Source organism: Podarcis bocagei, assembly GCF_964188305.1.
Source record: "Podarcis bocagei genome assembly, chromosome: 6".
Classification (NCBI taxonomy): Eukaryota; Metazoa; Chordata; class Lepidosauria; order Squamata; family Lacertidae; genus Podarcis; species Podarcis bocagei.
This window is the reverse complement of record NC_138130.1, coordinates 91,509,619-91,530,043: the sequence shown is the minus strand read 5'-3', so window position 1 is coordinate 91,530,043 and position 20,425 is coordinate 91,509,619. Positions and strand designations below refer to the sequence as shown.

Sequence of the window (20,425 nt, the reverse complement as noted above, 5' to 3'; positions counted from 1 at the left end):
CTGGCCTATGCAGGTCCTGTCCAGTGATGCCAGGCCTTAACACATTGACCGCATATGAATGTCACACCAAACCATGAGTTGCATGGGTTACTCTCTTATAAGAACAGCTTCCTTGGTTTTCTTGCTCATGCGTGTACTGTTTGTTTAATTTAGGTAGTGAAGCTGAAAAGCCACGTGAGCCTCAGTCAAAATTGGCTCTTAAAAAATTGCTAAACAAGATCAGGAACCAAAAAGACCATTGGACAACAGGCAGTGAACCAGAAATTACAAGTGAAATTGAATCAATTGAATCTGGAACAATTTCTAGTAGAGAAAGAAGATTATACGACTCCGAATCTGAGCCCGAACCAAAGAGTGATCCTGTCTCTGAAGCCAGGGGTATGTTCGTGTGGGGGCTTTTTTGCACTTAGGAATTAAAACTGACCATGATGATGAGCAGGATTCAAAGAACTGTGAAACTAATTTGTGAGCCAAAGGGGCAAACAACAAGAACAACAACAACAACAACCACCACCACCCATCTGGCTGAGTTTCCCCAGCCACACTGACTGGGCGGCTCCCAATCGAGTGTTAAAAACAATACAGCATTAAATTAAATATTAAAAAACTTCCCTAAACAGGGCTGCCTTCAGATGTCTTTTAAAAATAGGATAGCTGCTTATTTCCTTGACATCTGATGGGAGGATGTTCCACAAGGCAGGCGCCACTACCGAGAAGGCCCTCTGCCTGGTTCCTTGTAACCTCACTTCTCGCAGTGAGGGAACCGCCAGAAGACCCTCGGTGCTGGACCTCAGTGTCCGGGCAGAACGATGGGGGTGGAGATGCTCCTTCAGGTATACAGGACCGAGGCCATTTAGGGCTTTAAAGGTCAGCACCAACACTTTGAATTGTGCTCGGAAATGTACTGGGAGCCCGTGCAGATCTCTCAGGACCGGTGTTATATGGCCTCGGCGGCCACTCCCAGTCACCAGTCTAGCTGCCACATTCTGGATTAATTGCAGTTTCGGGGTCACCTTCAAAGGTAGCCCCACATAGAGCGCATTGCAGTAGTCCAAGCGGGAGATAACCAGAGCATGCACCACTCTGGCGAGACAGTCCACAGGCAGGTAGGATCTCAGCCTGCGTACCAGATGGAGCTAGTAGACAGCTGCCCTGGACACAGAATTACTCCTACACCCCTTCAAATAACTGTTTTTCCTGCCAGCAGGAAAAAAAAAGCTAGATTAGGGGACAGGGTGAGGGCACAAACCCCTTCTGTGAGCTGAAACACCTCTTTGGAAGCTGACCAGCAGTGGTGGCATCAGTATGACTGTCATAAATTATAAGATGACTTTATATTTAATTTGTTATCACAAGAACTAAGTCTATGCTGTATTTTTTGTGTTTTTATATTGTAAACTGCCCTGTGATCTCAGATGAAGGGTGGCATAGAAATTAAAAGAATAAATTATATAAAATGATGCAGGGTCTAACATGAGTAACTTTCCTTAATCTACTATGTATTCATGTTATATGTGTGTCTACTTAGAACTGCCGCAGACACTGGACCAAAGTATTGTTGCTGGAAATGTAGTTCTAGATCACCCACAAGAACAAGCAACTAAACTCAGAAAGGAAGCAGAAAGACAAAACCAGGTATAACTGTTTTTCAGTCTACAGCAGTGTGGCAGTTCCGTTCTGATATGCCAGTGTGTTGTCCCTCCCTCTGGGGTTGTGTGAATAATGAAGAGCAGAATATGAATTCACACCGATAAGATGGGGCACTTAAGTCACTAGTGTTTCGATTTCAAATTACAGGAAACTGAATGTCAGAAAACTCATTTCAAGAACAATTAAGGCTAAACGTCAAGATAATGAAAAAGCCAGAAACACAAAAACAGCCGGCTGCTTCCCACAGTGACCTACACAATAGCTTTAACTGTTCTCTACACCTGGGATGGGAAACCTTTTTTGCCTGAGTTTCCACATTCCCTTCTGGGCAGCCTTCCAGGGTCAGAGGCAAAAGTGGGTGGAGCAATGAATGCAAATACACCTTTGTAAAGTACCCTAGTTTCTACACAGACACCTCTATCCTCCAGGCAAGCAGTTATCAGAGTTCAAGGGCACATTGCAGCAAGGCAACAACACACAAGTGGATGGTTTGGGAGGGGTGTGTGGCGTGCCTCCCCCCCTGCCCTTCCTGAGATTCCTATCCCTGCTCTACTCTGTGGGGTGAGAGGAATGGAAACCTACACAATTGATAGAGTTCTCTCGTTTTTTTCCTTCTGACAGCCAAGAATAATTGCTAATGTAAGCTTGTACTTGCATGGTTTCAAACTTGTGACAGTCACAATGCCAGGAATGCATAGAAGTCAGTCTTAAATATCCAGTTAACTTCAATTTAATTTCTAGGTTTCACTCTTCCTTTTCTTAGACATCTGTGATCACTACGATATGATTGCAATATCATACAATTCAAAGCTGTCTTGTAAAGTTATGGGTGTTATTATTTATTCTCAGTGTTGTTTCCATAGAAGGTTTAATTACAAGGATGCAGTATAGTTTTTACAAGAATCTTTTGATGACTATTTTATGATTCTATATTTTATCCAAATTAATACTTGTGATAAATGTTGTTCTGTCAAATAATTTATTTAATGGGAGGTTCATTGTGTACCATGGATTCCTTCTGTGACTGACATACAGAATTGCTATTCATTTGACTAGATAGAGCACCAAAAGCAACAGCAGTTGGCATTGCTTCAGCAAATTGAACAGCAGAAAAAACGTCTGGAGGCTGATTTTCTGAAGGCTCAGTTGCAGCGCCAGGAGCAGGAATTTAAAAAAGAGCAAGAAATGAAAGATCAAGAATCCCAAACAGAACAAGTGGCTATTAGGGCCCCCTTTGTACACCAGCAGCAGGAAGTACAACATAAGGTGAAGGAGAAAAGTTGTTTTGTCTGACATAATGCTGGATTTGCTAATTCTGTGGCTGTTCACATCATACTAAGCCATAGATGATGCTTCCGTGTGAAAATGAAGATCACTCCTGCTACCTAATGAGCAGAAGCAACAAACTGCAGTTCTTCCCTTGAAATGGTTGATTCTGCTCAAAGAGACCATGATTTGTAACTAACTGTTCCCCACAGAACTGATTCAAGTGATTGCCTTTTGCACAGTGCTTGATATTTTCTTCATTTAATTTCTCTTTAGCTTGAAAGAGCCATAGAGCTACAGGCAGCCGGCAGTTCTGTAGAGGGCGATCATACAGAGGACGATCATATACAGATGATTCGCGACTATCAGCAACGCCTTCTAATCCAAAACAGGTATTTTTCTGTCAACACAAGAGATTCCTGGCTACCAGTTTGATGCTATCTTGGCAGTTCTGCTCCTGAAAAGTGTTATCTGCTCAAATATATAAATATATGTCTCTTTTAGGATGCACAGAGTGTCGGTCGAAGAAGCCAGGAAGCGTCTGCATGAGTATCAGAACAAGCTGAAACAGAGATACCGCTCAGTTTCTGCGTCATTGTTAGGTCCTGCTAACAGACTTGCACAACAAGATTCTGTCCCTGACGCGCCATCACAGTTACAAGGATATCGTGGTTTGCAGAGAGTTAATCTAGCAGCAGACCAGCCATTTGGGACTGCTCCTGTACAAGAGTCAGCTGAGCATTCAAAACCGCCTTGGATGTTGGCAGTGCCATCATCAGAGCAGGGGGGAGCAGAACAACGGTTTGATGTGGGCAGTGGGCATGTATGTACTCTGGAGGGTCAAAGGCTTTTTCAGCTGACACAAGCTTACGGTTCACGCCAACAGACAGAAGAACTGGGCGTAGTGGAGACACCTTCAGCACAGTCATTGGAATTTCACAGCATTCCAGAATCATTAACGCTTAAGTCACAGGACACTTCTGTTACAACTCAGCCGGTGGCTCAAACACAGCATGCCCCATTCACTTTCCCTGTGGGCAGCTCTTCTGTGTCTGCAGAAACACTCTGGTCTGATAAACGGACGTCTCATGCACCTTCAGCGGAGAAGATTCTCCTGCCAGCAACCTTAAAGCACCAGCACAAACCTCCTGAAAGTTGGACAAGAACAACCTTGGAGCAAGCTGACCTCCCTCCTTTGCGGCCCCTCTCGTCTGTGCTTTCCTTTGTTTCTAGCGAGAGTCAAAAGACCCAGGAATCCTACGCCTTAAAAAATGGAAGTGGATCCACGCCTGGTTATTCTGCTATAGTGGAATTAAGGGACAGAATGATGTCTTCCTCTGAGAGCATTCAAGCTCAGCAAGAACACTTGAAAGAACTACAAGAGCAGCTAGATAAGCAAAGGGAAGCTCTTCTTTCTCGGCAGAAGGTACAAGAGGACTTGCTCCTGAAAAAACATACTCAGCTGAAACAACAAATGGAACAGCAGCAGGAAGCTTTAAAGGAGTTTATTAAAAAGGTATGCTTTTTACATGGCATGAAAACATTTTGAATGTTCTTCAGTTTAATTCAGAATGAGAATGTCTCTGATTTGTTTTCCTAAACTTTGAGTAGCTGCACTTTCGTTGCCATCGTTTCAGTCAACTCTTGTCTAGAGATGTACAATTTCTGGAAATTATGAAGTCTGTTTTTTAGTGGGGTGATATTTTGGGGAGCACTGAAATGTATCCTAAATATTTCTGTTTTTAAGTATCTGAAGAGTATAATTTACCATATAATTTTGGTATATTAAATTTTAAATGCCTTTGTTCAAACAACTACTGTGGCAGCAATGTGGGTTGGCTGTAACAATATTTTCAAAGCACAGCTTTTGAAAGTATTTCACTCATAACTTTGGGAGAAAATACCAATTTCCCCTCAAAGTTATGAATGCTTCTATTTCAGGCCTCAGAAAACATTTCTGCTTCTCTTTCTCACCCACACACTTCCCATTAGCTCTATTCTTGCCACAGTTTTAAAGGAAAATGTTCCTCCCTTCTTCAGTGTATTAATGGAAGAGCATTTTTGCAATCATTTTTTAATCTTAGCTTTTTTATTCTGAATCAGCTCTGTGAACATAACTGAAAGTCCCTGGAAAAGAGGCAATGTGTGCAGTTCAGTGGTGTAGTGCATCCTTTGCAATTTGGAGATCCCAGATTCAAAACTTTTAATATTTAGTTAAAGGATCTAGCCTCTTTCTGGCAGACACTCCTGGGTAGATGGATTAGTAATAAGGCTGCTCCAGTTCTATGTATAGGTTGCAATTTGGTGCACATTTACTTGGGAGTAAACCCCATTAAACACAGTAGAACTTATAAGTAAGCAACCATAGAATTGGTTTAAATATCTAATCATCTCTTGGATGTGTGTGATGCCTTATAGTGGGGAAAAAATGCTTGTGTTTAGGTACTCTTCATTTCTACTTATAGGCAGGACAGTCCAGCACATGCAGAGATATGACAGAGCAGCGAGAGACTGATGACTTCCATCTGCTGCCAACACTAGGAGCAAAAGACAGCAACCAAGAAATGGTTCACGTCGCTGATATGAGCAGTCATGCTGAAAAGGACATTTTGTTTCATAGTGTTCGTCCAAATGAACAGATCGGTAAGCACCTTTTGTTATGTCAAGTTAACCTGCTTTTGTGTCTGTTTTGAGTTCCTTTCTTCCTTCAAATTGATCTGTTTTCAGACTTGGAACAAAATATACTGCACAAGCTTTCGAGCTCCCCAGAACTCTTCATCAGGGATTCTAGGATGAACTGGCTGATCCCATTTTTTAAAAGAGGGAAGCCTGACTGCTACTTAGACCTATTTCATGCCTTAAGTGAAACACAGGTTTTCAAAAAGGGGGATCAGAATCCCAGGTGTAACCTGATGCCTGCAGGCACCTACCTAGTAGGGTAATAGTGTTTCCCAGCCATGGAACAAAGGTAAGTATTGTTTTCCTTGGATTGCGAGAGAATGACATGCCTCAGGCTGAGTAGAAGTGAAATGTTAACTGGGGAGCTCTTAGTTTGTAGCTCAGTGTTCCAGCTGCTATATCAGTTGCAGGTCACCTGAACTTACCTTTACTTTACAGAGCGATTTCAAGACACCTGGGGAAGAGAACAGACATGGAGACTTTCAAAGCCGCCTTTGTCAAAAATAAAGCTAGGGCTCGATTTGGAACAGCATGAACTTAGCGTTATACCAGAACTTGACACACCACGGAGTGGCAGACTTTCCTCTACAGGTAAATTGTAAAAGTGTGGTGTTGATCAGAAGTTCTTACATGCTATGGCTCATCCTCTCTTGCTGTAAAATCCCTTTCCTAGACTTGTCAGAAATTGCGGAGCATAATTCCAAGGTAAGGATTGGCGAACAAATCCAATATCCTCTCATTAAGTAGTGCTTAGAGCAGAAGGAACCTACAAAAATAAGGTATTGCCGCTACAAAATCTGTTAGGGCTGCACAGCAGCAGAATCAAGCTGCTTTCAAAAGGGATCCTTTTTTAATCTTCTAATTGAAATAAGGTATTTTAAAAGTTCGGCCAAGTATTGGTCTTTACTTCTGACAATTGGCAACTGACACTTGCAGGCTACAGAGAACCTCTTACTGGAGATACTTGCCTGGCTTCAAGGGCCCATAAGTGGCATTCCAGCATCAGTCTAGATGAAGATCTCCATGAAGAAACAGATTTATTAAGAATTACGGCGGATGGCCAAGAACCAAGTTCTGATGAAAGTGAGATCCAGTTCAGTGAATTATGGTGTGAAAAGTCAGCGATGGAAGCCGGTGGCTTGTGTGACTCGGGTGAGAAGTGTTGCTTTTGGGATGTGTTGGGGGCCCTTTTGGTTTGCAATCTGCCTCGTCAAACCTAATGATGCTAATGTTAGCTTGAGCCAAATATTGTGTCTGCTTTATATTAGATCCATGGAAAGCTAATGTGCCATGGCACTGCTTCTGAAGAAGCCCTAAGCTCCAAGGGGAAGCCATTACATCATTGCACAATAGCTCCCATAACAAGTTGATTCAATTTGGTGCATGGGTAATATAGCTGAGAGCTTCCTTTGGTCCCCATTATAGCACCTGATGGCAACACAGTGCCCTTCACTCACCCCTCTTGGTGCCTGTTAGGTCTGCTTGCCCCATCAAAAAAATAATAATAAAGTTTTGTTTTGTTTTCTTTAAAAAGCGCCTTTTAGATTTTTGGAGGGGGGGCATTGTTTTGGGGAAATGGTGTTGCCTGTTTTGTTACCTGTGTTTTATTTGTTTTGATATGTGTAAGTGTTTAGTCCAGTTTTAGGAGAGGGGTTCGTCTGTGAAATGGGTTTGTTTTTGTTTCTGTTGATTTATTTAACCAATTTGTATCATGTCCTTCCTCATAAAACAGACCATGTTGCAACAGTGGCAGCAGTTTCTTAGTTTTCCAGATGTGCCCCCAGGCCCCCAAAGTTTGGGGACTTCTGATCAACAACATGGCAGTTTGTTGAGCCGAAGCCGTTTATTGGCCTGTTATCAAAAGCATCACTTTGATTTTCACCCCTAAAATCAAACTGATAACGCCATAATGTATTAAATGGTTCTTAGAACATTTTCAGCCCTGAATAAGTTAGGTTTTCTTTCTGTCCTGGTATGAATCATTCTAAGTCCCTGAGAGCACTCCTGTTCTGCAGAGCAGTAGCTGGCATTTCCAAACAAAGTCTATGAAGGACATGCTCTCTGTGTGCAGGTGAGATTGCAACATATGAAATGGGAGCAGAGCATGTACTCTCTGATAGATGGAAGCAAACCTGGGCAGAAATGAAGAAGTGGGAATGGCTTATGGAATAAAACCTGTTCAGATTCATAAATGCTTGCTGTTTTCCTATTCTTTGTCATTCTGATTTATTTTATTTTTGTGTGTTCAGCCCACTCCTGCGAACTCCGTCTTAGAGATCGAGGCTTACCAAGCCCCGATGATACTGGAAAGATAATAGCTACGTATCCCGATCCTTCATTTAGACCTGATTGTATGGTTAGTCACCACTGGGTTTTAACGTGTAATACACAGCATTTATTTTAAACAAGCTTGCTTCCTTTTCTCTAATCTTTGTGGTTGTTTTTTTTAAAAAAATAATTATTAATTGGAACTGTTAATTACAAACTTGCATTCAGATGTGAGAGCTGTTCATTCTTGGTTTTGCTTTAGGGAGCTCTGAAAAGCTCCGCTCTTCTTCTTTAAATTTCATATCTAGTTTTGTTTTGCAAAAGTTTTCTGGTGACAAAATACTAAATGGAACACAGCACTGCTGAATATAGCACCAGTTGCGCAGTCTGCCTCCCTTATTTGTGGAGTTAAAATTGTCATTTAATTCTCCTTGACGATTAAAAAAAATAATCTGGAAAACAAGGCATTATATTTTGAATAGTATTACTTAGTTTAAAAACCTGACGTTTACATCTCTTATACTGCATAACATTAGAAAAAGACACAAACCACTTTCCATTAGTAAATAAGCATGACTGTGTCTTGCATTGCTTCACTTTTCCTCTGAGAGCCTCTTACTCAGTGACTCTGTGATGAGAATTAGCCAAATCTGAGCACCAAAAAGATCAGCTGGTCTGCGCGGTGCATGATTTGTAAACTGTTCTGGGAAGCAATACAAGTCTGAATTGAGAGCATGGTGATTTGTGATGTATGGTTCCTGTTGAATGAATGAGTGAATGGAACGAGTGAATGAGTGAGTGGAATTTGAGTGAACGAATGAATGAATGAATGAATGAGAGAGACAGAGAGACTTTACTGAGCAATGATGAGCCTGATGTGTACTGACAATTGAATACGTGGAGGTTTATACACTTGACCTGAGCTCAGAACAAAATGTGTTGCAATTCCGAGCACTTGGGGTTCTGGAATTCATAATTGTTACATTTCATATGTATTATTGCCTTAGGTAACACTTTCTACAGAATGGTGCCCTTCTTCACTAAGTCCACAGACATCTACACAACAGGTAGCATGTGGCTATTTTGCTTCATCTTCCCTTTCTGCTACCAGCTTCATGGCCAATTCCAATCCTGACGGAAGTCTTGCCAATACAGGTATATTTTCTTACAAACTGTAATACAATAGACTGGGTTTTTTCTGTTTACATGGCTGTGTCCGACATGAAAATGTGCTGTGGAGTAGTCTGAATAAGTTGCACATCTCTTTTAATTATGGATCGAACCATTTATTTTCTTGATTTGCATGGAATTTTTTATGAAGTTGAGCATGGTTGTGCTATGTCTTGCAGAGTCTCATTCAGGCAGGAAACAACCGTGTCATTTCAGTTCTCCTTTGAAAGAGAAAGCAAATACTGCTTTGGGTCCTTCAGTTTCTCTGCTGTGTAAACAGGATGATCCTTCAGAAGCGCCTGGCTCCCATCTGTTTGGAGAAATGTTGCACTCGGATCGACGTAAAATTCAACAGATCATAGACAAATATACAAGAGATTTCAGCTGGTCATCTTTAAGCAACGTCTCTTCCCATGGTAATGTTAGTAGAAAGTGAAAAATAGCAAATTCAGAAGTATTCAGAGGGAATGAATTTGTATTTTTTTAAAAACTTAATTTTGTTTCTTGTCCTGTGTGTTGTTGAAGCAACATAATTCTTCTTTATAAGGCTGCACAAAAGTGCGCGGCTAAGATCATAATACTATACCATAGCTTGATAGCATGAGAAATAGGAGGTACATCTGAATTTCACGGAACAAAGACCAGTAGAGTCTGCAACAAGTTGATTCAATGAACCTCTTTTTTGATATAACCCCGCCACTCCCCTTCTGCTTCTAGTTCCTTTTTGGATTTCCCATTCTTGTTGCAGTTTGTATTGTCGGTCAACAGTTTTGTAGCTATACTAAAAATACATCTTTCTATACCCATTTCAGCCTGGCTACAGTTCTGGGTTTGGCGCAGAAAACCACCTTGGTCACCCTGATTGGGAGAAATGGGTGGGATGAGGTGCTGACCTGGTTTATTCTCCTTAGTCTTTACACCTTATGACTTGGAGCCTTGAGAGTTGTGGGGAAAGCCCATAGTCTTGCCAATCAATGACTATAACCCCCATATGGGATATAGGGGCTTACTGGATGGTTATAGCACTCTGTCTCCTGGAAGTATGGCTGTCTTACTTGTTGGCAATTTTCTGGCATCAACTTAAGACACATTTTTTAAATTCAAGCCTTTGAGAGATTTTATAGGGTTGAGTATTACGGCTGTTGCTGCTGTGTTCTGATGGAAATGTTTTTGCTGTATAACAGAATGTGGAACCTGTGGTCCTGCAGATAAAGTTGGACTACAACTCCCAGCAGCCCCACCCAGCATGATTGACAGCCAGTGGTGTGATGAGTGTTTGTACTCCCAACAGCATCTGAAGGGCTACAGGTTCTCCATTCCTGCTGTATAGTTTGGGGTGTTAAGAGTTTTAATAACCATGCCTTGGGATCCTACAGGATTAAGGGTGTTAAGTATGATAAATTAATACATATTTTTAAATGATTGTGACCATTTGGTGCAACCTTTTAATTGTTGAAAGGGACACGGGTAGCGCTGTGGGTTAAACCACAGAGCCTAGGACTTGCCAATCAGAAGGTCGGCGGTTCGAATCCCCGCGATGGGGTGAGCTCCCGTTGCTCGGTCCCTGCTCCTGCCAACCTAGCAGTTCGAAAGCACATCAAAATGCAGGTAGATAAATAGGTACCTCTCCAGCGGGAAGGTAAACGGCATTTCCATGTGCTGCTCTGGTTCGCCAGAAGCGGCTTAGTCATGCTGGCCACATGACCCGGAAGCGGTACGCCGGCTCCCTTGGCCAATAAAGTGAGATGAGCACCGCAACCCCTGAGTCCGTCACGACTGGATCTAACGGTCAGGGGTCCCTTTACCTTTTTAATTGTTGAGACTGCTGGATTGAGTGGAGATTATCCCAGAAGACCATCTTTGAAGGTGTGAAAGCATTAAAGAGTGTTTAGCTGTTGATTTTTAAATGCACGCGCTGCCTCATCGCCAGTGTGTTTGATGTGTGATGTAAAGCATTCTTTTTTGGCAACAGTCGATTTTCCTTTTAACCTTTTTAAGATCTGGCAGTCGATACTACTGACCTTGAGAGAAGTTTTCCAAATTTCCACCGTGAGCTTTTTAAGCCTTTGGAACCAAGACCTGACTTTGATACACTCTCAACCTTTTCTCAGAACAGCAAGAACCTAAGCAAGGTATTTTAAAAAGTGTTTGTTTCTATACATCACGGGTTATTACAGTTAAGAACTGATTACTATTATTCTCACATAAAACCGTTTCTGGTATTTATAGTGTTGAAGCAGTTTGTAATCTTACAAAATTCAGGGGAAGTAGGGGCAAGTCCAGGAGATTTCTTTCCTCCTTACCTGGTGGATGACAAGCTTTAGCGCACCTTACCCCTAGAGGTTAGATCTTCACATGGCCTTCTTCTGTGGGAATGTGAATTATCTTCAGATTATTGCATAGCCATGTAAGATTCCACAGTGGATGTTATCAGTTGGCTTGTCATTTAACAGATATATTACTTGAAAATATAATTTGAATGTCTCAGTTCTTAAATTTCTCATCACGTACTTGGTCTCTCTCTGCCTGCACACATTTTTCTGTCAGCAGAATTCCACTTTATTGAAGAGCCACGAATTAACAGCTTCCAGCTTGGAAGAAGGAAGCAACAACCTTTCTCTTCTCAGTACAGGAAAACTAAGTGATATTCCACCAACGCAACAGAGTGGCAAAGAGGCAAAGGAGCAGAGTCAAGGTAATTGTTACGTTTGGTCTTCACAGGACAGAAACTGTTCTGGTTGCCGGTTAATAGAATCCGACAAAGCAGCAGCACCAAAAACTGGCTTAGTAATATAAATATTCATAATAGTCGCCTTTGACTGAACTTAACCGTCCAGGGGTCCTTTACCTTTTACCTTTTTACCTTATAATTCAGCAATTAGTCAGAAAGTCAGTCTCTGGCATCTCTAGTCAAAGGTTAAGATAGTAGGTGATGTGAAAGACCCCTCTCTGCCTGAGAACCTAGAAAGCCGCTACCTGCCAGAGTAGACAGTATTTGGCTATATAGTCAAGTAGTCTGACCTTATGCAAAGTCAGACCATATGCCCATCTAGCTCAGTACTGTTGACACTAACAGGCAGCTGCTCTTCAGGGGTTCCGGGAATCTTTCCCAGCCCTACTTGGAAAGACCAGGATTTAACCTGCAATCTGTTGCATGCAAATCATGTACAGTATTGTACTAAGCTACAATTAGTATCCTGTGTTTCTAACGAAGAAAGGGGGAAAAAAATCACCCCACCTCATCTTGAAATTCAGTTCTGCTTTGATCCAGGTTAGAATTTTTGTTTTTGTTTCTCCATTCCAGGTGCCGAAGAATCGTTTGAACACCTACCTCTGCAATCTTCCTTAAGAGAGTTTCCACAGAGCGGTGATAAGTATGGATCCTTCAGCGCGGAGTCCGAACGAAACCTTGAAATGAGTAAAACTAATGGGAGCAGTATCTATATCGCACCTGAGAGCACACAGTGTGAGGAGCAGGGAAATGATGAGATCACCACCCTTTATTCTTCCATTGAAAATTTCCGTAGTCCAAGCCTAGCAGAAGATGGAGGCTCATTTTATCAGCTAGTTCCAGATAATGGAACAAGGAATAGTGCTCTTGGGGCCACAGAGTCGGAGAAAGAAGACATGTCAACAAAAGAAGAGAGCCTGTATTTTGCCGAATTACCCACTGCATCAACTGACAGCAAGTGTAATACAGTTACAGAAAAGGCAGCTATAAATGAGGATTTAGAAATTGATCTCTCTCAGTGTACTTTGCAAACTGTGGGAGATCAGAGTCCTCTAATAACAGAAACGATGCCGAGTTTGACTCCAGAAATGAACTCTAAGATCTCAGTGAGCCCTGTGCAAAATTCTGTACAGCAAACTGGCAGAGTGCCAGATGCACTTCAGCAACCAAATTTGACTGCCATGCAGGCTGAAAGTTCACGTTCCTCTTTGTCAAGAAACGTACCAGTCTGGGTGAGTGAACTAAAACTATAAGTAGCATGTGATATCAAGTTGGGGCTTAGTCTGAAACTGTCCAAATCATGCCTTTCTTAGCATATTGATGAAAGTAGAGCATTGACCTAAATCACAGAGAGCCAGCACAAGGTCTGTGGTTTACCTGTGAGCCTTCTGAAATGTCATCTGCAGCACCTAAGCTTCCGTTGGGGTTTTTGAATTTTCAACAGGTGTAAAGGAATTGAGCTAAATGTCAAGGTAGCTTGGCATCTCAAGTGCTGCAACAATACTGGTATGTGTGATGTCTCTGCAAATTATATTAAATCATGCACATCCAAAACATAGCATTCTGTCATTTTAATTTCTAGGAAACACATACAGGGCAAGGGATTATGGAAGAACCTGAGTTGACTCTAATAAGCTCCAATGACATCAGCATTGCAGAATCAGATTTGGAATTCTTTGGACAAGCAGAGAGCAGAAAGGAGAAAACCGAAAACTTGTCTTACGTTGATCATTCTGAAGCAATAAGCTGTCCCATGGTAAACATTTTGGTTCTTCCCCCTCCCCAATAGACCCATTTTATGTGGGTGAAGTTATTGTTGTCTTTACTAGTTTGCAAAAAGGGATAATCTGTGAAATTTAAATTACAGCATGGTTTGAATTTGCAGCATTTATTTTCTTATTAATAAACAAACCAATTGCTTGCCCTTCCTCAACAGGTCCTAGGGTGGGTTACAACATTTTAAAATTCAGGATTAAAAACAGTTAAAACATATTACATTCAGAGATGTGTCCTGAACCACCTGTCTCAGATGCTGAAAGCCGGGGTCAAGAGGTGTGTCTTCTTGCATTTGCCAAAAGCTGTATAATAAAGAAGCCAGAAGCACCTCGGTGGGGGTGGAGTTTCACAGCTGCCTGTCCTCAGAGACTGTCCTCTCCTCTTCTGGGCCACCAAATCCAAACTTGGTGGAACTACCAAGAGGGCCCCCTCTGCTGACCTTAAAAACCAGGAGGGTCTGTAGGGAAGGAGACAGTCTATCAGATATTTAGGTTTAACAAGATCCTAGCTAAGAAACTGAACTTTGAAAAGGGCGTGGAATTATGTGCAATCTGAGCACACATCTAGCATAGCTTTGGAAGCAATGTGGTTTATAATAAAGATGTATGATGGAAGAGAGAGGGAGTGTGCTAGAGAAGTCTTTAGCCTATTGGGTTTTAAGTGTGTGCATGATTGCATAGGTGTGTTCTTGTCCTGTTTAGCAATTTCTTTGAGCTTAGCCTCTCCTTCTTTGGACGTTTCTCACCAGCCCAGCAACAACCCGTGGACAAGTGCACAGAGATGCTTTTATAGTAATAATAATATCATAATTTATTATTTATACCCTGCCCATCTGGCTGGGTTTCCCCAACCACTCTGGGTGGCTCCCAACTAAATATTAAAAACACAATACAGCTGCCTTCAGATGTCTTCTAAAAGTCAGATAGTTGTTTATTTCCTTGACGTCTGGTGGGAGGGTGTTCCACAGGGTGGGCGCCACTACCATGAAGGCCCTCTGCCTGGTTCCCTGTAACCTCACATCTTGCAGTGAGGGAACCGCCAGAAGGCGTTTGGAGCTGGACCTCAGTGTCTGGGCTGAACGATGGGGGTGGAGATGCTCCTTCAGGTATATAGGATCGAGGCCGTTTCGGGCTTTAAAGGTCAGCACCAACACTTTGAATTGTGCTTGGTAACGTACTGGGAGCCAATGCAGATCCCTCAGGACCGGTGTTATATGGTCCCGGAGGCCACTCCCAGTCACCAGTCTAGCTGCCGTATTCTGGATTAGTTTTACTTTCTGGGTCACCTTCAAAGGTGACCCACATAGAGTGCATTACAGTAGTCCAAGCGGGAGATAAGTAGAGCATGTACTATTTTTGCACAGTTGTGTGTATGTAGCCAGCTGCAGGAGTGTGAAAAGTTGGGCCACAGATTCCGGCACTGCTATTCCTTAGGGGGACTTCATTAAAATTAAACAACAGATTGGAATGACAGAGCGAGGGGAGGAGTAGTCATTCCCACCAATTCAGTATGGATCTATGAGAATCCTTTGGAGGGGCATTCAAGCCCTCCGTACTTTTGCTGTTTGTGGGAGTTACGCTGCTAAGACAAATTCCATCTCGTTGCCCCTTCCTGTGCTTGTGTCTATTCCACCCTTTAAGCCTTTGCTATACAGTGTCCGGTACACACACAATACTTGTGGTGTTTATAGGTTCCCCCAGTAAGTTTTTTCCTCCAGCCAAGCCACTGGAAAGCTACGTCAACTGTGGCTTCTTGTGCCCCTTCTATTCTCTAGCTGTTCTGTACATGCTTGGAGTCCTGTGTGTTAAGAATCATCGCACTGCTTGAGATCAAATTCGTATCTCAAATCCAGTGAATTCCAATTTAAAGCACAATTTCTACTTCCATTTGGTTTTTAATTTTTTGCAGTTCCTTTTGTAGCAGTACTTTATTCCTCGTAATGAAGTGACATTAAAGTTTACAATCATCACGTTACTTATTACAGCCAATTTTACTCTCTAACAGAGCAGAGAATTTTTACCTTTAAATTCAGAAGTGGACAACTCCATTTGCTCTCAGCCTGACTATCCATTAGCAGCTTGCAGCACCCAAGAGGATTCTTGTCAAAGCTCCAAACAAGAAGGTAGGTGTGCAGTAGCTTCAGCAAAAGGACAAGAGCGGAGGCAGCATACAGTGGTGCCCCGCAAGACGAACACCTCGCAAGACGGAAAACCCGCTAGACGAAAGGGTTTTCCGTTTTGGAGGTGCTTCGCAAAACGAATTTCCCTATGGGCTTCCTTCGCAAGACAAAAGCCCATAGGGAAATCTCCGGGACAGCGGGGAAGCGCAGCGCTTCTTCCCCACTGTCCTCGGACCTCCTCCGAAGGCTGGCGGTGGGGCGGAAAGCCCTTCTCCCCGCGCCAGCCTTCGGAAGGCTCCTCCGAAGGCTGGCGGTGGGGCGGAAAGCCCTTCTCCCCGCGCCAGCCTTCGGAAGGCTCCTCCGAAGGCTGGCGGTGGGGCGGAAAGCCCTTCTCCCCGCGCCAGCCTTCGGAAGGCTCCTCCGAAGGCTGGCGGTGGGGCGGAAAGCCCTTCTCCCCGCGCCAGCCTTCGGAAGGCTCCTCCGAAGGCTGGCGGTGGGGAGAAAAGCCCTTCTCCCCGCGCCAGCCTTCGGAAGGCTCCTCCGAAGGCTGGCGGTGGGGCGGAAAGCCCTTCTCCCCGCGCCAGCCTTCGGAAGGCTCCTCCGAAGGCTGGCGGTGGGGCGGAAAGCCCTTCTCCCCACGCCAGCCTTCGGATGGCTGTCCTGAAGACTTGCGGTGGGAGGAGGGTTTTCCTTCCCACCGCCAACATTCAGAATGCTGTTCTGAATGTTGGCGGTGGGGAGGAAAAACCCTCCTCCCACCGCAAGCCCCGGGAACAGAGGAGAAGCGCTGCGCCCCTTCCCCTCTGTTCCCGTACCTGTCCTGAAGGCTTGCGGTGGGGAGAAAAGCCCTTCTCCGCACCGCCAGCCTGGCAAGCGGTTTCCATAGGAACGCATTAATTGATTTTCAATGCATTCCTATGGGAAACCGTGCTTCGCAAGATGAAAAACTTGCAAGAAGAAAAAACTGGCGGAACGAATTAATTTCGTCTTGCGAGGCACCACTGTATCAGCTTACGTCAGGAAAAGAATGATGAATGCTTAGCTAATGATTTATCAATCTTTTCAGGAGAGCATCGTTCTAGGCCGTGCAAAGACCAGAAAGGCACAGAGCTCTCCTCTGCAAAGCCTTTATTAGACATGTTCTCGCATTCTTGTGGGCAATAAAATGTTATTTTTAGTGCATTCTGAATTAACTGATTATATCCCAATCTCGAAATCTACATGCTTTTGGCTCCTTTGGTTACATTTTCTTCCCTTCTGTAGAAACTGGTTGGTGAGAAAACATGTGTTTTCCCCTTCATTGTTGTGAGTGTCTGAAAGGCATGGCTTATGCTCACCAATGGGCCTCTTAATGTTTTAGTTTAATTATTTTCTTCTTCAATAAGCCGAGATAGAAGAATTACATCTGTGAAAGTTTAAAAACTGTCGTGGATATGTACTAAAAACCGTACTCCCACATGATATATGGTAAATGAAATAAGGTCTCTCAAATAACTTCATGAGTAGAGGTTTCACCTTCCCTCCCCTACAGCACTGTTGCCAGAGTTCACGTCTGCCACCGAGAGCTTGCAGGAAGCGTTTTTCAGGCGGAAGAAAGATTTCATTGAGAGATCCTGTAAAAGAGTAGAGAAGATCAAAAGTAGAAAGCGAAGTTCTGAAAAGCCTCCGGCTCAGGCATCTCAAGAGAAAGAAGCCCATCTTCATAAACCAAGAGAGAACTTGTCACCTCCTGGTAATTTTATTAGCAAGCCATTCAAAGCTTTAGACCAGAGATACCAAGCAAGGAATGGAATAAGCCGATATGTTTTCTTCTCATAGTTATTGTTATTAAGGGGCCTTTCCCCCTTGAAATACTCAACCACTTAAGAGATGCTTTACAAAGTATTCTGCTCACCCCGGGTCCTTATAGGACAATCAGTTGCTGGGAAGAGTGTTGTTTGCTTCCCATGGGCATTTGGTCAGCTGCTATGAGAACATGATGTTGGATTTATTTTTTATTTTTTTTATAAAATATTTATTGCAATTTTTTAAAGGACAAATAAACCACCAAACATACAAAATACCATCACCATACACACAGAAAGTTTAAACAAAGTTAAAAAATAAACAAAGAGTAAAAGAAAGATACATATAGAATACAGTTGTTCATATATCATATTTTCATAATCTTTGGACTTCCTCACATCACCCTTCCCTGTGTTCTCAGTTACCTAATTATAGACAGCAATTTATTAGCTTATTTCAATTCTTATTATATAAATTTTGAATATTATGTCCCCAATTTCAGATACCTTTATCATAGATTAAACTGCCTAATTTAACCATAATATTACTTCAAATTTCATCACTTCCTTATAGTCTGACTTATTCTCGTATGTCTTACAACCAGATTTACTGCTGCCATGTTACTTTCAATCGTGCATTCTCCTAACATTCATACAGTTTATAGTGTTTTTGTAGATAGTCTTTACATTTTTTTCAGTCCTCTTCCACCGTCTCTTCTCCCAGGTCCCGAATTCTGCCAGTCATTTGATGATGTTGGATTTAGATAGGCCATTGGTCAGATCCAGCATGCTGTTGTTATGCCTTCCACACTTTGTTCAGAGTGGGTTAAAAATTCAAACATTGCTGCAGTCCATTTCCTATTCCATTGTGAATGAAAAATATATAGTTGCTCTGGGGAAAACCACTGCCTATTGAATGTGGTCTCATGAACTTTATGTTAAACTTAGTGTGTTCTGGTTAACTCCAAGGTGCAGCACCTGTTCATTTGAAGAAAGCAGAAGACTTTAAAGTGTGTTCCGCAGAGGACAGGAAGGCAGCAGAAGCACAGATGTACCAACGCACTTCAAGGTATTGTGGGAGCCACATTGGGCAGAAACCAAACTAGTTTAGCTGATCAAGCTACTTGATTTTTGCTTGAAGAAGGCCTCCCTTTTACTTTGAGAAATTGACTGATTTCCCCCTCCCCTCCCCTCCTTAAAACAAAAACATGGGGTGCATTCAAAAAGCATCCAAGTTGGTTGGAAGACTCTTGCACTTCCCAACGTAGCAACAATCCTCAGCTGTCAGTCACAGGTGGGTGAGGCTGCCCATCTGTCAAATACATGGCTTTGCAAGTCTCCAACCACCTCCCCTTTTAAGCTGTGCCTTGGAAATTTAAAATGGGTCTGGAGACTTGAAAAGCCTCATGCTCCCATTTCAGATTGAAACAATAGCTGCCTTAAAACCCCTCATTATTCATAAAAGTGCCTCATTATTCATAAACACTGAATCTTACTATTTTATTGTCTAATCCCCCTTCTGGAGAGTGTTTTGGGCAGTCCACTGCTAATGTGCACTTTTTAAAACCTTTGGGCAGATTGTATAATAACCTAGCTGAAGTGAAAACCAGAAAGCAGGAGAGAGAGCGACGAGAAAACTATGCCAAAAACCGGGAAAGAGCAAAGGCATTTCAAAAGGTAAAATGCTTGCAAACTCCATGTGGTTTTGAAGCAGGGTTTTTTCAACCCGAGGCTTGCATTCTGTCATGGCAACCTTAGGGGAGGAGGGAGGGAAATTTCAGTGGTAAGCAGGGCAAGAAGTGGGTGGAGCAATAGGTTGCCTTTGTACACTAGCCTACATTATTGCCAAACAAGGATTATACCCTGCACTCCCCTCCATCATGGCAAAAGGACATTGGGGTGTGGCCTGGAGAGTCCGGAAGGCTGAACAGAGAAACCTTTCAGCCTCCAGGTATTTCTTACCTGCTTATTGCAGGAGTGATCCCAGAGTGCATGACAGCAGAAAATGCAAACAGCGTTTAAAATAATCATAATCACTGTTCGACAGTGGAATTTGCTGCCAAGGAGTGTGGTGGAGTCTCCTTCTTTGGAGGTCTTTAAGCAGAGGCTTGACAACCATATGTCAGGAGTGCTCTGATGGTGTTTCCTGCTTGGCAGGGGGTTGGACTCGATGGCCCTTGTGGTCTCTTCCAACTCTATGATTCTATGATAGCAAAATCAGCAGAGCTCACAATGGCCTGAACAATTGGGAGGGTATTCAGTTGATGCCGAAAACTCAGCTGTATTCAAAGAGAAAGGGAGTTCCACAGTCAGGGCACCTGCCTCAAGAATGCTCATTCCCATGTTGACATGTACAAAATGTGGCAATCAAGAGGGCCCCATGGAACTTAACAGATGGGCAGGTCTATAGGGGAGAAGATATTTAGGGCCTAAGCTGTATGCACTGAAATGAAAAAGCAGCTGCTGCTACATTATTATTCTGTGAAATCTTAAAAGTCATACATATGCTTGCAAAAATCTCGTTAAAATTGAGAAATATTCTAGAGCTATTTATTAGGGGAAAGAGCCCATTGATTAGCCTTGAAACCCATTGAGTGGGTTATGTGCATCTTATTTGCTGACTCTCCCTAGCTGACAGTTGACTTTTCCTCTCATCTCAATACAGAAAATATTGGAAAACCTAAGAGCCAGAAAAACAGCAAAAAAATAATGTGCTTCAGAAGGGACTTCCAGGTGGACTAATTCTTCGCTGTAAAGTAAAAAAACGACTCAAGGTCACCTTTGTAAATATATGATGTGCCAGCCTTATATATATTACATTCAATTCGGATAATTTGCCAATATGGCCAAAACTGTATAGGGTGAATTGCCATATTTTCTACAATTATGACTTTTTAAATCAAGGAATGTTTTTTTTAAAACTTCACATGCCCCCCCAGCTTTTGTATCACTTTTTTATTTATAATAAAATTTTAACATTTA

The 20,425-nt window shown here is 42.7% G+C and overlaps 1 protein-coding gene across 5 annotated transcripts in view; it reads left to right on the top strand.

Annotated features, from left to right (window-relative positions):
- Window positions 1-20,425, top strand: part of CEP295 (centrosomal protein 295) — a 38,202-nt gene extending 17,777 nt beyond the window's left edge. For 3 of the 5 annotated variants that reach the window (XM_081197267.1, XM_081197268.1, XM_081197271.1), the window contains 20 exons: window positions 154-378; window positions 1,529-1,635; window positions 2,707-2,916; window positions 3,193-3,308; window positions 3,421-4,432; window positions 5,382-5,559; window positions 6,034-6,186; window positions 6,532-6,747; window positions 7,845-7,951; window positions 8,871-9,018; window positions 9,213-9,449; window positions 11,032-11,165; window positions 11,584-11,728; window positions 12,338-12,996; window positions 13,347-13,520; window positions 15,542-15,662; window positions 17,191-17,391; window positions 18,413-18,512; window positions 19,021-19,120; window positions 20,109-20,425. In XM_081197267.1, coding sequence (XP_081053393.1) covers window positions 154-378; window positions 1,529-1,635; window positions 2,707-2,916; window positions 3,193-3,308; window positions 3,421-4,432; window positions 5,382-5,559; window positions 6,034-6,186; window positions 6,532-6,747; window positions 7,845-7,951; window positions 8,871-9,018; window positions 9,213-9,449; window positions 11,032-11,165; window positions 11,584-11,728; window positions 12,338-12,996; window positions 13,347-13,520; window positions 15,542-15,662; window positions 17,191-17,391; window positions 18,413-18,512; window positions 19,021-19,120; window positions 20,109-20,153 — 4,388 coding nt within the window. In that variant the 3' untranslated portion in view covers window positions 20,154-20,425. The remainder of the gene's footprint in view (window positions 1-153; window positions 379-1,528; window positions 1,636-2,706; window positions 2,917-3,192; window positions 3,309-3,420; window positions 4,433-5,381; window positions 5,560-6,033; window positions 6,187-6,531; window positions 6,748-7,844; window positions 7,952-8,870; window positions 9,019-9,212; window positions 9,450-11,031; window positions 11,166-11,583; window positions 11,729-12,337; window positions 12,997-13,346; window positions 13,521-15,541; window positions 15,663-17,190; window positions 17,392-18,412; window positions 18,513-19,020; window positions 19,121-20,108) is intronic. The other 2 variants (XM_081197270.1, XM_081197269.1) reach the window with 2 other exon arrangements.